Genomic DNA, 14,152 nt, shown 5'->3' with positions numbered 1-14,152 from the left:
CCTCTAGTGGACACAATATATTTTACCACGTACAAAAGGTAGAAAAAAAGTTCCTTGAAACCTGCTGAGCAGTTGACTTGACATTTTACTTGCACTTTCCTTTTAATTTTTCACCCTTATATTTTGTCCATAAAAAGAAATGATCTGTTCTCAGTATTTTAGATGAATGTGGAAATAGTCCTGCAGACGAACTATCCTTATTATGAACTGCAAATACATATTAAGCTAAATATAAATTCTATACTATACTGTTACTATACTGTTTATCCAATGTTTCATGCCTTCACAAAACAGAAAAATAATCAAAATTCATTTTTAAAACAAAATGTTCCTACAATGCCTGCAGCGTGACATATTTTTTTATTCTACAAAACAGTTTTAGGTGCCATTTTCTGCATCATTTTTATATAATAATGGCTTGACATGCTGGAATAAGCTCCACCATCCCATTACCTGACACAGGACGAGCAGTTTGGATAGAAATGGCCTAGCACTGCAAATGTAAAAATGGCAAAGGATCAACATCTCGACATAACCTATCATCTAGACCAAACAGTAAGTCACAGAATCTTTGAATCTTGGGAGGGATGGTAGTGCTCACAACGCCTCGATGAACCTAATGGGGGCACTACAATGATCAAAAGTATAAAATCGTACAAAAAATCTCAAAAAACTTTTAAAAGTATCTTGTGTAATTAGAATACTTGGCTCACACCACACAAAATGTTCATCACCCTGGTTAAAGTTTAGCATTTGAAAAACCTACTTTTGCGAAAAAAAATGTATAAATTTCCGCTCAATCTGAAACAGACTAGTGAAAATTCTCCAGAGAGTGAATTTCAATAATATACATCAATAATAATTGCATGGTTTTTCCCACATAAACACAATATTATACAACAGACCTCCTCATTCCAATGAACTTTGCCTCTAGAACCACTGCTGGCTGTCAAACGGTTTGTTAAATGTAAAAAAATAAAAAATAAATACAAATAAAATAAAAAAAATCACTGCAGTACAATTTTTCTGGACTCTCTAAATCAATAGGTAGGATTGGACCACAGTTGGCGCTATAAGTCAAATACATCATATTTCTATGGTAAATTTACTAAAATTGCTTTTTAAAATCAATAGTTTAGATGGTTACAGGCTTACTAAATAAAATGTAATAATGTCTTTTTTTAAATATCATGTCATGTCTTTTTTTCATGTGCTCAAAAGTCTTTTAAAGCACTTGAACCCCAGTAATCGCTGCTTGGAGCTATATTTTTCAGTATGACATTTTAACCTAGAAACACAAAGTTGTTATTTGTTGACTATCCTTCTACAAAAGACTCTACAGTCTTTATATGTTCGCAAAAATAGGTGCATATGATTTGGCAGCCTGTAAGTGACAAGAGGAGGGAAGGGACAAAGTTTTAGTTGATCTGTTTATGGGTGAGGCGAGGATGAGGGAGGTGAGGGCTGCTGCAGGCGCTTGAACTCAGGTTGTTGATATTACCCAAACAGTCTTGAGAGGCAGATTAGCACATGACAGCGAAACGCTTAAGAAGGACGTCAAGAGCAGCGTGAGCCTTACAAACAAGTTCTGAATGCAAAACACATCTATGAAAAGCTGTTAAAACAGAGGAAGCTAGTAGTAGAGAATGAGGGGAAGTTATATTTCTTCTTTAAAAACCACAGTTCAGACTGTTACTTTAATGAACTCAAATATTTTTTTAAGTGCAGTGTAGCATAGAATCAGCTTACTAAACATTGAGGGATTAACGGTTCAAAATATTTGCCACGGGGAGATGCGTTAATCTTTATAGCGGACTTCTTGAATTAAAAAGCAGAAAAGCTTCTGAAGACGCAATACCACTCTGTGGACTTGGAGCAAACAGATCTCCTGTTATCGTAACCCTGTAACATTCTGTTAAAAACACTTAAAAGTTCCTGACACTAATGTTAAATAAAGTCGATTTGCTTCATCTCTTGCGGACAGTATTCTGACAGAGATATGGCTTGTTTAATCGTTCCTGTTCCTTCACCATCCTGCCATAATTCTCCAACAGCCCGTTTCTTTCTTTCTCCCAAAACTTTGACATACACAAGAAAGATCTTTTTTTTTTTTTTTTTTAGCTTTAAAAGTCACATTTGACCTTTGTGGACTTCCACTGTTCACCGAGCCAAGAGCGTCCATTAGACAGATGACAGATTGACTCTTTCCACTTACATCACACAAACCAGATGACATGAACACGGCGACCTGTGTTTAAACATTTCAGCCAAAACGGTTCTCTTGCAGATTTATTCTCTGATAAACAACTTCTGAGTTCACTGGTCACCTCTTGGCAAAACACTTGATAGCTGTAATCAGTTGACAAATATCTGAAGTAATGTCTATTTCACAGTTTTCAAGCATAACACCTCCACTGAGCTCTGCTAACGATTTCTCAACATTTACTGCGTTTGCGTGTATGGCTGGGGATGTTTACAGTTTTGTCGGGCTCTGACTTCCTCAAATCTTGGAAGTTTAACAGGCGCAGAAACAGCTCAAAACAGAGGCTGTAACATGTCAAAAGCACAGACCGTAGAGATGGGTTTTGGCACTGGCTTCCAAAAGGCCAGTTTTAAGGTTTTTAACTGGTTTTGTTCATGTCAACCTTCAAAACCCAGCAATTATATAAAATGCACATTGTCAAGTCATTCTCAAATGAAGCAAGTTTTGAAGGTAAAAAAGACAGAACATCGTCTTTGCCGACATATGTATTGCGTAGCATTATATATAACATCTAATACCATTTCAAGGTTTAGGATCAGCAAGATTTTTTAAAAGAAATTCATACTTTTATTCAGCAAGGACTTATGATATTGATCAAAAGTGACCAATTAAAAGTATAACCATTTGTTACAATACTGCATCGCCACTTTTTTCAACGTTGATAATAAGAAATGCTTCTTAAGCAGCAAATTATCATATTAGAATAATTTCTGATATGACACTGAAGACTGGAGTAATGATGCTGAAGACTGAGCATTTTTAATATATTAAAATAGAATGCACTTGTTTTACTTTGTAATAATACATAAATTATATTTTTGATCAAATAAATGCAAATAAAAGTAACTTCTTTCAAAAATATTTTAAATCTTACTGACCGTAAACGTTTGAATAATGGAGTAAAAAAAAAGAAAAAAGAAAGTGTAAGGTCTGAAAGGAAGCTAATTACAGAAGACGAAAACCACACTGATGACCTAACAAGTGTTATTTGAAATGTTGACTTAGGTTTATCAATGTCCAAAAACTACACCGTAAAAATGTTTTGGCAGATAACCGTAAATATAACATTCAGCATAATAACATAACATTAACACAATTATTCCACTATAAAACGGTGTTCACTATGTTTGCCTCCAGCAGTGTGAATGTATGTGCACTTAACCCTAAAAAAGAAAAAAAAAAAAAAAAAAAACATAATGCAGAACAAAGCATATTCTCTCAGAAAGTTAAGATTTAACTACCCGGTTGGACACTACGTGCAAAAAATCAGCTCATTTGATCAGTGCTGAGATGAGCCTGACAATAACTACCTCAGGTCAAGACATCCTCCCGAACAAAGACATCTTTTTATGCTTCCACACAGCAGACAAACCACCTCCTTGATTATAGTGATTATTATTGTAGCTAGAAGTGTTAGCATCAATACAAACTCTGGACGAGGGGGGCGAATGTTTCAAGCAGCCACAAAATTCGCCTTGTGATGTGTTGTTACGTAGATGCCTGTGCCACAAGACTCCTGTGTGTGTGTGTTTTTGAAGCCAAGCCTCCCGGTAAGAGGCTAAAATGAGTGATTCGGAGCGATTCGGATCCTACCTGGGAGTGTGAGCCAAAGTGAAGCGTCTCTGCAAAGCAATGCTGCGGTTCATCATCAGCCTGCGGAAGAGCAGAGGCGAGTTGCGGGGCGAACTCCGAGGAGAGTCCCGCGGAGACATTTTGGGGGAGCCGGTGGGAGAGTTCCCCTTCAGCTTGAGATGCGAGGGCCTCTGAGGTTTTTCCTCTTCTGAGCTCTCTGACAGCACGTCGCTCATGACGGCACAGTTCCTGTTTCTTCACAACTGGCGAAACAAGTGTCTAGCCGCGGCATGGGTCGCTCGCTCACACTGCTTTCTCAACACAAAAACCACAGTAGTCTACATCTCTCACCCTTCACTAGAGCTGAGAAATCCAGCCTTGCTTCAGAGATCACAGGCGCATTAATGGAGCCAGCCATCATAGCGATGGAATATCTCCTCTGGTGAACTCGCTTTGTTTACATAACTTGGAAGACTTCCCTCCAACAGACTAAATATGGCAGTGTGATTTACAGTGAGTGGACTCCATGATAGAGCTCACTAAGTGGCCCCACCTCCGCATTAAGACTATTAGTGAGCGAGGTCCAGTGTTTACTGGTCTGTAATGACTTCCTGTTTCAGTCCCCTGGCGAGCAAGAGAAGCGCAACACAGAGCCGACAGCAGCGTTCAGGCTTCCTCAGAGAAATGCGTATGCCTTTCACATGCTCTAGGTTTACCAGGAGAAGTCACATGAAAGCTCTGACTATAAAAAGCAAAGTCAGATAAAGTCAGACAGAGAGCATGGCTCATGTCACGATGGCCCTCTATCACGGGCCCCATGGGCTTTGATTATCAGAGGAGAAAAGGTTCCCTGTGATCCTTTGACTGCCGGATGAGTTGTGTACGCAAAAACAATAAGCATGCAGTGGCCCCAAAAAAGGTTTCGAATACTTTAGAGACACTTACTTAATCATGCCTGTTGCATTACAAAACATTAAACAGTTTATTAAAACTTTCTTTCCATTTTTAAAACAATAGCCTATACTTCTAGTGAGGATAGATTAATTTTATCGTTAGTGTCTCTCTAAAGACATTTATAACGTTATAAAATATTATTATTTTTTAAATAAATACAGTTCTTTTGAACTTTCTATTCATCAGAAAATCCTGGAAGAAATTTCCAAAAAATAAACTAAATAAATTGCTAAATTTTAAAGAAATAAATTAGCCTACATTTTTCATTATATTTTAAAATGTAATATTTCATGATGTTCATGTTTTGAGCATTAGAGTCTTCTTAAAAAAAATCTTAAAAAAAACACTGTTAACTATGCAATGTCATTCAGATATTTTAAGGCAGTTTCCCGGACAGAGATTAAGACTGGTTCTAGACTAAAATGGCCATTTCAACCAGATCAAAACCAAAAAAAAGTGCTTTCTCAGTCATGGTTTTAAATAGTCTCAGACTTAAGTGTAGTCCAGATTTTAATAGGCTTATTTCCTAGAGGAAGACTGGAGCTACTTCAGGACTAAAGTGTGGTTTAAATCCAACCTACCAGGAGGAATGTTTTCAGATTAACATTGTGTTTCCGGTCTTTATGCATCAAAAGTATTGGTACCCTTTGTAAATATGAACAAGGACCCTTGTGAAAATAAATCTGCACAGTTATTCATCTCAAACTTTTATGATTAAAAAAATCTTCATTGAAGTAAAATGGAAAGGAAGGGAAACCTCATAAAATAAAATGGCACCCATTTCCCTTTTGTTCAGAGCTTTAGCAACCTTATTTTGCCAGTTTAACAGCCCTGAGTTTTAATGGAGAACACCTGACAAGAGATATTTATTCTCACCTCCTCAGATTTCTAGGGTTCAGGTCAGGGATGGCAGAACCTTCGTTTTGTGCTCAGTGGCCCATTTTTTGTATTGATTTTGATGGTCCTTTTGTATCATTGTTTTGTTCTCTTAATAAGGCTTTCTGACCCCAAGACACAATTATATTTCTGCAATTTGGCCACTCAAATTATCCTCCTCATGTTGCATATATAAGGGCGTAATTGACAATTTTGTTGAAATGGAAATAATTATCAAACGAAAGCTCTTCTATTGGCAAAAGTACTGTCCACCACAACAAATGAAATCAGTATACAAAGTCAGATCTAACTATGGTATAAAAAATTGTTTTGGCACTCCTGTAAAGTTTTGACACTTTACTAGGCTCAGCCCTTGGCAGATCTGTAACATTTCCTGTTGATTGAACCCCTTAATGGCGGAAATGTTCAATGCTTTAACTTTAATGTTGTGGTTTTTTATGTGCCATTTTCTTGACTTCATTTCCTTTTTTTTATTGTGATGGGCTGGTCTTCAGATTTCACTCATAATTATATCTAGTGTAATTCAAATGTGTATTAGAGATCAAATATTTTCATAAAGTCATTTTATTGAAAAGTGTGATTTCATAATAATAATAATAATAATAATAATAAAAGATCAGAACACACACACACACTACAATTTCCACAATACAATATAGATTTATTTTCACAATCCTCTTTTTTCATATTTTTAGGGTGACCATGACTCTCTCTGAAACAGCTGCTTTTTGTATACAATTAATAATAATAACAGTTACAAAACAACAGTTGTTTGAAATTATTTACGCAAGAATTCATTACAAAGAGATTTTCCATGGATTTGCCTCTCAGTTCCATAAAATATTAAGCTTTTCTTGGTTCATACCATTTTTTACATGCAACCTCAGTCCTGCTAATTCAGATTAGTATAGTTGGGTTTAAATTAAATTAAATAGTTTATTTTAGTTCAGGACTCTATGGTACAGGAGTTAGTATAATCTAATCTAAACCATTTTTAAACAAAGATTAACTATTTTAGATTAGGCCTACTCCTGGTTTAAACCCTGTCCGAGAAACCGCCCATTAAAATGTGACATTTTAAACACTTTTAGAGTTTTATACGTTTTATGTCAGTAGAAACACAATTTACAGTTTGTAAGTACTTCAGCAAGCCCTAACTCTAATAATAAAATTAAAAAGTTCACAATGTGTAGCTGTCCTGTACATTTACTACCTCTGCTTATGACTCTGTTTTCTTGTCAGAGGCATTTTTCCCGGTCTTTTTAGGGAACAATGGCTCCCTCTTCTGTCTCCTCGCAAAACACTTTCTATCTCTAGAAACCACATCAATTATTAAAACATATCGAAATACATATAGGCATTTAAGAAATATTATTAGAGTAATGATGCAGCTTACTGCACATTTAGTGAAAACAGACCCTTTTTTATCTTATATTAGAAACATACGCAATGTTCCCGCTGCGTCTGAAGTTGCTGACGTGAAGCCACTATTTTGAAAACAGGTACATGACGAACGGTCACGTGGTTTTAGGTTATCACCTGAAATCTGTTTTAGGATAAAGTTCGTTTAACCCTTGACATGTAGGCATACCTGTGTACAACAGTCGATAGAAAAAGGTTCGCCCAAAATTTAAAAAAATAAATAAATAAATCGCAGGTTAAGCATTTAAAAACAAAAGTGCCGTTAAAAGACAAAAGAGCAGTTACCTTGAGCCCTGAAAAGCGTCGAGCTCCAGGCCGTTGGCGACGCCGAGGCAGAAGGTGGCCTTGCGGGTTGAGTACTCTGAGTCTCCCTGAGCCGAGAGACGGCGGGACAGACGGGGGAGCTGGAGGACCCCTGAAAACGTCCTCTTCACTGTGCGGTGGCTGGGTATGGATTTGGATCCGGGCAGGCCCTGCTGGTTCCCAGTGTCCCATTCCCTCTGAATCAAACAGAGAAGGTAAATAATCTGCACCGGGACACAGTCCAGAACAGCAGAAGACAAGTTAAGGCTAATGTTGACATTATTATTATTATTCAAGCAAATGAATAATGATATATAATTTTATGTAGCCAAATATAAGTGTGTATTTTCTTTTAATGGGCGCACTTCCAATAAAAAGTTGCTTAGATGTGATTTGCATAGTCACAGTGAGTCTATTGAGAATCCAACCAGACAGGATGACTGTGAGCGCAGATGAACTGATGTAACCCACCTCTGATGTCCAAAAAGACTTCAAAGAAGTGCTTCTCTTCATGTTGTTAAAATGGGAGGCAACTCTGAAAATACACAGTTCATGATAAACAATAAATCTATTCAGAAATTAGAATCTTAACTTCGTCAGGTCCTCGAAATAAAATACTTTCTAAACAGTTAAATGAGAAACATAACAAGAAACACTAAGTTCCAGTCAACGAATAATACTCAAAACGACTAGTTTAATAATTAAGTTAAAAAGCTCGGATAATAACACTTACCACTAAAACTGAGAAGATCTGGTCCGATCTATTGTTTTTTTCCCCTGCAAAGTATGTTACTTTACATCATTTTTAAGCAGATCTTTAATCCATACGAGCAGCATTTTGGTCTCTTCCCAGAAAGTTTGTTTTCCCAGGCTGTGGCGTGTAAGCTTTCTAGCTCAAAAGCAAATGGTTTGTGAGAACATCCTGCCGGGACACCTGTTTTATCTCAGTTTGGATGCCCCTATGGAGGTGAGCAGTGTCCTGTCGCTCTCACTCAGCAGGTTTGTCTGTGCTGACTGCAGAGCGGCTCACGTGCTGTCAACACCACTGAAAGATGGATGCCTTGATAGATGAACAGAAGTGCTCTTTTATATTTCAATTCAACCTCAGAGCTCTAACGTTTAAAAGCAGTCACCTCTGAATCTAATTCATGGCACTATTTAACACACAAAACTATTTTATTTTCTTTTATTAAATGATCGTAAATTCAAGCGGTTTCACACAATGACAAAGCAGAGATCAAGAGTTCTGTCCAACGCATAGCATTTATAATCACAAAAATTAAATCAGGCAAAAATGCACATGTAAAGATCATTTATGAACATAATAGTAACAATCAATATTAACATTACAGCCTATGCAGCATCTGTTACAGTATTTCTCCAATATATATACATATATATATATATATATATATATATATATATATATATATATAATAATTTTGGCACACTTCTTGTTATAAACAGGTTTGACAAAACTAAAAATATTACTTCTTACAGTAAAGCGATTATAAAAAAACTATTACTATTATGAGAATGTAAACTGTGTGATTTTATAAACTGCCCTTGAAATGCACATATTTTTGGACAAATACATTTGTTTACAATTCCTTAATTTTTCAATACTACTTAAATTATTATAGAAATTAAAACATTTCTATTATATGAAATTTTAAAACAGAAAGCTGTCCAATAACAGACTTGAGAAATATGATTTAATTGTTTTTTTTCCACGATTAAAGCTGTGGTTTGAAATATTCCCTTCTCTTCGGTCATTTTCAGGCAGCTCACTCAGCTTCTGTTGTGGCCTCTACTTTGTCTCCTGGAAAAACACAAACGTCATCCATCACCTGTTACAAAGAAGCTCACACCCCCGGGAAGAGAGTGTCACGTTATTTTTTATCTCGGCAGGAGGTAAAGAAACCCTTACCGCAAAAACGATGTTATTAATTAGGTAATCTCTAAGTGATTCTCACAAGTGCATTATTCTGTGATGTGATTATATGCAAACTTTCTTACGGTGTTTGAGGTAGGAGAGATAAGTGTCCCATCCCAGGGTAATCATATTCACATAAAGGACGCGGAACTTGGGCGGCAAGAAGTAGAAGTTTATCATTTGAGCTGCTGGCCAAACACACCAATCCGCCTAAAAAAAGTATGTTAGATAAAAGTTACCAGCAGTGAACTTTTGGTTAACCAAGGTTGAACTAAGGACAGATGCTTATCATTGCAACATACCTTGTAAAACTCCCAGAATTTGTCTCTGAATTCTGCTTGGGCCTCAGACAATGTGTGACCCTCCATCATACCCATACCTTCATTAAAAAAAAATAAAATAAGTAAAATCTTACATTATAAATCATAAACAAAACCATTAAAGAGCATAATGCCTTTCTAGTGTAAAATTTACTCTACAGTTCTGTTACAACATCTGTATGTATTTTATTGAAATACAGTAAAACATTGTTATTGCAATTTACAACTGTTTTGTAATGTAATGTATTCCTGTGATGGCAAAGCTGGATTCTCAGCAATTATTCCTCTAGTTTTCAGTGTCAAATTGATTTAAAAAAAATAATTCTACCATTTACATTTAATTCTAACACAAATATGTTCAAAGAGAAAATGTAATTGTGATGATATTCACTCTATAATATTTAACCATTTTAGCTGTATTTTTAATCATATAAGTGTAGCCATTTTCTGCACAGACGTAATATTACAAACTTTGACAGATAGTGTAGTTTTTGAACTTTTGAAGACAGCAAAAAAGCAAGGTCTCACCTAGAAAGTACCAGGCCCCCAGTGCTGGCGATGCGACCAGCTGATCAGTAAGCACTTTCTTGCAGACATTATTAATGCCATTACCAACAAAGAATCTGTCGAGCCACATGTACCAATAATGCATGAAAGGACCCATAGAGCATCCGACCGCGAACATGCATCCTATAGGGGGCGCAATACCGCGAGAGTTAATAAATCTCGCGTTACTTCTCATGACATTTCACACGATACCATTTAAAACATAAAAGTTTTACGCAATTACCCAGTTGCACATGCGTTACAAAGATTAGCTCAATTTAACAAGACAAACTTTATTCGGTCAAATCATTTGCTCTTTTGTCTGGCTGTCACCTGTACGCGTCCAGTCACGTGCTCGTCCGGGTGTCCTCCGCGTCTCGCGCGTCTGCTGGAGGAAATCTCCGGCTGCCAACATCCCTCCGCTGCTCACCGTGTTTGTCACGATCAGAAATCTGCCTCTGAAAAGCGGTTTCCAGTAACCGGCGATCCTGATGAGGAAATCCTTACCCTGGCGAGATATCATGTTTAGGCCGATCTAGCTTATATTTCTCTCAAGATTGCGATCGATCAGCGCTTGACGACTTCATTCGCAACTTCTGCCCATGATAAATGGCGTAAGATCAGCCCAAAAAAATAAATACTGAGAACTAAAAGTTGAAAGTAAAGCGCGTTCCTATACCATCACATAGATGTATAAAACAGTTGTTCCGTTATCCCCCAAACTTCAGCTGCAATTGCTTCTCCGACACATTTTCTTCTTCTGCTGATGATGTTTAACGGTAGAAGGCAAGCCATAGATTTCATTCACGTAACCAAAGGAGCTCAAAACACGCTGAATGAACCGGGGACGAGTCACGTGCGTAATGGCGTTGCGCTCACGAGCGTCAAGATTGCGTCAACGTGCGCAGAACGGCTTCACGTCAGTTTGACCCCAGCAGTAATTTTTTCACAAAGTATTTGCACTTTGTAGGTCAAAATAATGTAGGACTCGGGTTAACGATAAGCAAAAATGTAAAAACCACTGAAGCAGCATACCTCTTGAGTAAAGTCCACTAAACAGAAATCATTAACACAACAAGCAATTACAAGGGAATGGAAATTAGCTTTTTAATTGTATGCATACAAAACTATTTGAAACGTGATCGTATAAAAAAATGGTTGTCAGCTTTTGCAGTTTGCAACAGAAACCCATGTTCAAAATCAGGTTTTCATGTACATACAAACATAAAAAAATAATAAAAAAACTTTGCATTTATGCACTTGTGTTCCACACATCGTCTTCATTCCTGACTTGAGTAGTGCTGTTATCAGTCATTGATTAGTTCATGCAGTAACTGTTGGTTTTCTTCTTCAACCCTTGACCACAAGCTGGTGGTTTCTCACCCTATATGAACACAAAAGAGCGTAGACGTCATGTGATGGACTCTTGGTGGACAAAATAAAACACTGAAGTAATCAAAAAGACAAACAGGTTTACAAACAAACCTTGTACAAGCTGCACACAAGATTGAAAAGAGAAGTCATAGCTTTCTCCTGAAGATCGTCAGTGTGCTCCTGCAGGAACAACAGCGTGGCATTTAGCTACCAGGAAACACTGATCGAAAACATTCTCCTTAGCAATAACATGAATACTTGTCCTCACTCCATTAATGGTTATCCAAGGCACATATTCATGAGGTGGTTTCAGAGCATTTGTTTTCAGTGCATTTTCATGCATTAATTTGTTGCCCTCGTCTCCCTTCACACACTTCATCACCGAATCCCATGTCGTATCAGGAAAATAGACTTGAAGACACTGCGATAAGAGGTACAGATTAGCATAGCGTTGCATCAGGGTTGACAATAAACAATAATATGTGACCACTTACAGGCTGGGCAGCTTTCAGCACATCATCACCTGACTCCATGCAGAAAATAACTAGAACGGCCTTCGCTCCCAACATATTCAATATGCAGGTCTGATAGAAAAGATTACAATTATAATACCTCTATTTTAGCTCTAAACAAGATGTCTTCAGTCTTCTTTAAAATGCTTTGGGGGGGAATAAATGCAAAACCTCACCTCAATCATGTTACCAAGACATTCATTCTCTCCGTGCTGACAAATGAAGGTATACTTCCCTTGATCTTCTTTCTCCTGTCATTGTGAACGGCAATTTAAACGTTATTATTTTTACTTTTACCGCGCGTACAAGAAATTGCTTGCCATTTGCATTGCAAATTGCGGTAAAACTGTTCCCAGACAGATGCTAGTCGGGTTATATAAATATACCTGTGCATTTCCATACGGCACCAGTTCGACATTCATAATGTCCGACAACATAATGAACGTTGGCACGAGCTGCGCTACAAGAAACCCTCTGCATCCAGGACACAGAGATTCATAGTACAGGCTCAGCTTGACCGGGTCAGCGTTGGGCTTGGTTTCGTTAAACTTCGTGCACTGTTCCAGCACCTAAGAAAGAGGAGAATAAAGGGAAGGGCTCGGTTTCGTTTTACGCTAACCCAACCAAAATACTTAGGGATTTCCCAGACAGTGGAAAAATAAAAAACGAGAAGCGTAAACATTACGCTGGATATGCAAATCGTCCAGACGTAATCTAATGCAACTTCAAACGCAGTTTTACCTTTCGTCCTCTATTAAAAGTAACTGGTTTAAAGTAAAACGCATCTAATCGTTTCATGGTATGGCATCGAAGGATTTGTTTTGATGCGCGGGACACTTACCCCACATTCTGCTGCGGTGTCTCGAGAGTCGCACCACTGTGAAGGTGGATACCTGCAGGAGTTAATAAACGCGCCGCTGCATTTATTTAGAGAACATACGGCGAAGAGCAGCACAGACAGATTAAAGCCCAACATGATCCCTGTCCACCAGCTTGCCTTGGAGTCTCAATGAAAACGAGTGAGTGTCCTACATTTTAAACTTTCTTCCTCGTTCGCCGGTGCTATATTCTGATTGGTGGAGTTACGTTACGTCACTAAAATCCGGCAAAACTTTGCACCTGAAATGCTTTTATGACAGCATTATTATAACCTTATTGCCCTACCACGAGGAACAGAAACGCAAACTGACTATCGGCTGCATAAATGTCACCCATAAATGAAAACGCACCGTTTTGTTTCTCTGAACTTTATACATGTAAACAGTCACATGAACAGAGCTGTTTAACGACAGTTTGAGGGGGAAAAAAAAATCACGTCAGTGTCAAAAAGCTCCATAAAAGGAAGCGATGTATATGCATTTTAAAATACACTTAAAATAGTCACTAGACTCACAGAACCTGATTGTGTAACATTGCTTCACATGATAAAATATTCATCAGAAATTACTATTATAATCTGCTTTGATGAAATATTGCAGTGTTTATTTAAAATGTTTTTATCTGTGCAGGTTTTTTAAATATGACCTCACAGTATTTAGTTAAAAGACTGTATACAGGTGCTTAATGATAATAATAATAATAGATATAGATATAGATAATAGATATTTCTTAACCAACTGAGCAAATTTTCAGATAGTTATTTCCCACTAGTTACCCTGCACTAACTTGTTTTCTGCATGTGGGTTGTTTCATTTGACTATGCAATGGGTGAAAAATTCCCTTCACTGGGGAAACCGTGGGATTAAATAGGTTAATTCACGAAAAGACAGAACAAGGAACAATCTTTTTAAATTTGTGTCATTTGTCAGATATTCTTAGGAAGAGCAACAAAAAAGCGTTGGCAGCATATTTCAAGATTTTAAAAATCATCCTGATCCAGCTGCTGGTCAAACAATGAAACCGTCTCTAGGTCGTTGCTATATTTGCTCAGTTTTTTCCACCCCCAGGTAATGTAAGGACACACGCCAAAGTGTTTGTCGAAAGACAACTGACACAAGCAGCTTCTGGGTCACGGTACTTTCTGCTGCTTCAGCATGACTTTCGCTGTAAAAAC

The 14,152-nt window shown here is 37.4% G+C and overlaps 3 protein-coding genes across 7 annotated transcripts in view; all 3 read right to left on the bottom strand.

The window, feature by feature from the left end:
• pde4ca (phosphodiesterase 4C, cAMP-specific a) overlaps nt 1-8,558 on the bottom strand; it is a 38,879-nt gene extending 30,321 nt beyond the window's left edge. The window contains exons 1-3 of one of the 4 annotated variants that reach the window (XM_043263927.1): nt 8,145-8,558; nt 7,883-7,946; nt 7,394-7,608 (exon numbers count right to left, since the gene is read on the bottom strand). In XM_043263927.1, the coding sequence (XP_043119862.1) occupies nt 7,394-7,608; nt 7,883-7,924 (257 nt within the window). In that variant the 5' untranslated portion in view covers nt 7,925-7,946; nt 8,145-8,558. Of the gene's footprint in view, nt 1-3,856; nt 4,329-7,393; nt 7,609-7,882; nt 7,947-8,144 lie in introns of those variants that run through there. The other 3 variants (XM_043263936.1, XM_043263945.1, XM_043263954.1) reach the window with 3 other exon arrangements.
• Nucleotides 8,559-9,118: 560 nt separating this feature from the next.
• On the bottom strand, nt 9,119-11,154 carry mpv17l2 (MPV17 mitochondrial inner membrane protein like 2). 2 transcript variants are annotated; one of them, XM_043264050.1, is made up of 6 exons: nt 10,893-11,154; nt 10,547-10,721; nt 10,196-10,357; nt 9,650-9,726; nt 9,431-9,557; nt 9,119-9,233 (listed from the first exon to the last, which is right to left on the bottom strand). In XM_043264050.1, exons 1-6 carry the CDS (start codon nt 10,893-10,895, stop codon nt 9,199-9,201), a joined length of 579 nt encoding a protein of 192 aa, XP_043119985.1. In that variant the 5' UTR covers nt 10,896-11,154; the 3' UTR covers nt 9,119-9,198. The 2 variants fall into 2 exon arrangements, with proteins under 2 accessions (XP_043119985.1, XP_043119975.1); XM_043264040.1 differs by having other exon boundaries at nt 10,547-11,154.
• A 141-nt stretch (nt 11,155-11,295) lies between these two features.
• Nucleotides 11,296-13,138, bottom strand: ifi30 (IFI30 lysosomal thiol reductase). Its single transcript, XM_043264027.1, has 7 exons — nt 12,941-13,138; nt 12,486-12,668; nt 12,276-12,350; nt 12,082-12,171; nt 11,856-12,008; nt 11,699-11,767; nt 11,296-11,597 (listed from the first exon to the last, which is right to left on the bottom strand). The coding sequence occupies exons 1-7, from the start codon at nt 13,073-13,075 to the stop codon at nt 11,532-11,534; spliced, it is 771 nt and encodes a 256-aa protein (XP_043119962.1). The 5' UTR covers nt 13,076-13,138; the 3' UTR covers nt 11,296-11,531.
• Nucleotides 13,139-14,152: the final 1,014 nt, after the last annotated feature.

Source organism: Puntigrus tetrazona, chromosome 2, assembly GCF_018831695.1.
Source record: "Puntigrus tetrazona isolate hp1 chromosome 2, ASM1883169v1, whole genome shotgun sequence".
NCBI classification, from domain to species: domain Eukaryota; kingdom Metazoa; phylum Chordata; class Actinopteri; order Cypriniformes; family Cyprinidae; genus Puntigrus; species Puntigrus tetrazona.
The sequence above is the reverse complement of the archived record's forward strand: the minus strand, read 5'-3'. Positions and strand labels throughout refer to the sequence as shown.

Coding starts and splice junctions, on each gene's coding strand:
- ifi30 (XM_043264027.1), bottom strand. CDS start 13,075: ATGTTGGGCTTTAATCTGTCTGTGCTGCTCTTCGCCGTATGTTCTCTA. Junction 12,351..12,485: donor TGCCGTATGGAAATGCACAG/GTATATTTATAT, acceptor TCACAATGACAG/GAGAAAGAAGATCAAGGGAA. Junction 12,172..12,275: donor GTCTTGGTAACATGATTGAG/GTGAGGTTTTGC, acceptor CTTTTCTATCAG/ACCTGCATATTGAATATGTT.
- mpv17l2 (XM_043264040.1), bottom strand. CDS start 10,736: ATGATATCTCGCCAGGGTAAGGATTTCCTCATCAGGATCGCCGGTTAC. Junction 9,558..9,649: donor AATTCTGGGAGTTTTACAAG/GTATGTTGCAAT, acceptor TACTTTTTTTAG/GCGGATTGGTGTGTTTGGCC. Junction 9,234..9,430: donor TCTCTCCTACCTCAAACACC/GTAAGAAAGTTT, acceptor GTGTTTTTCCAG/GAGACAAAGTAGAGGCCACA.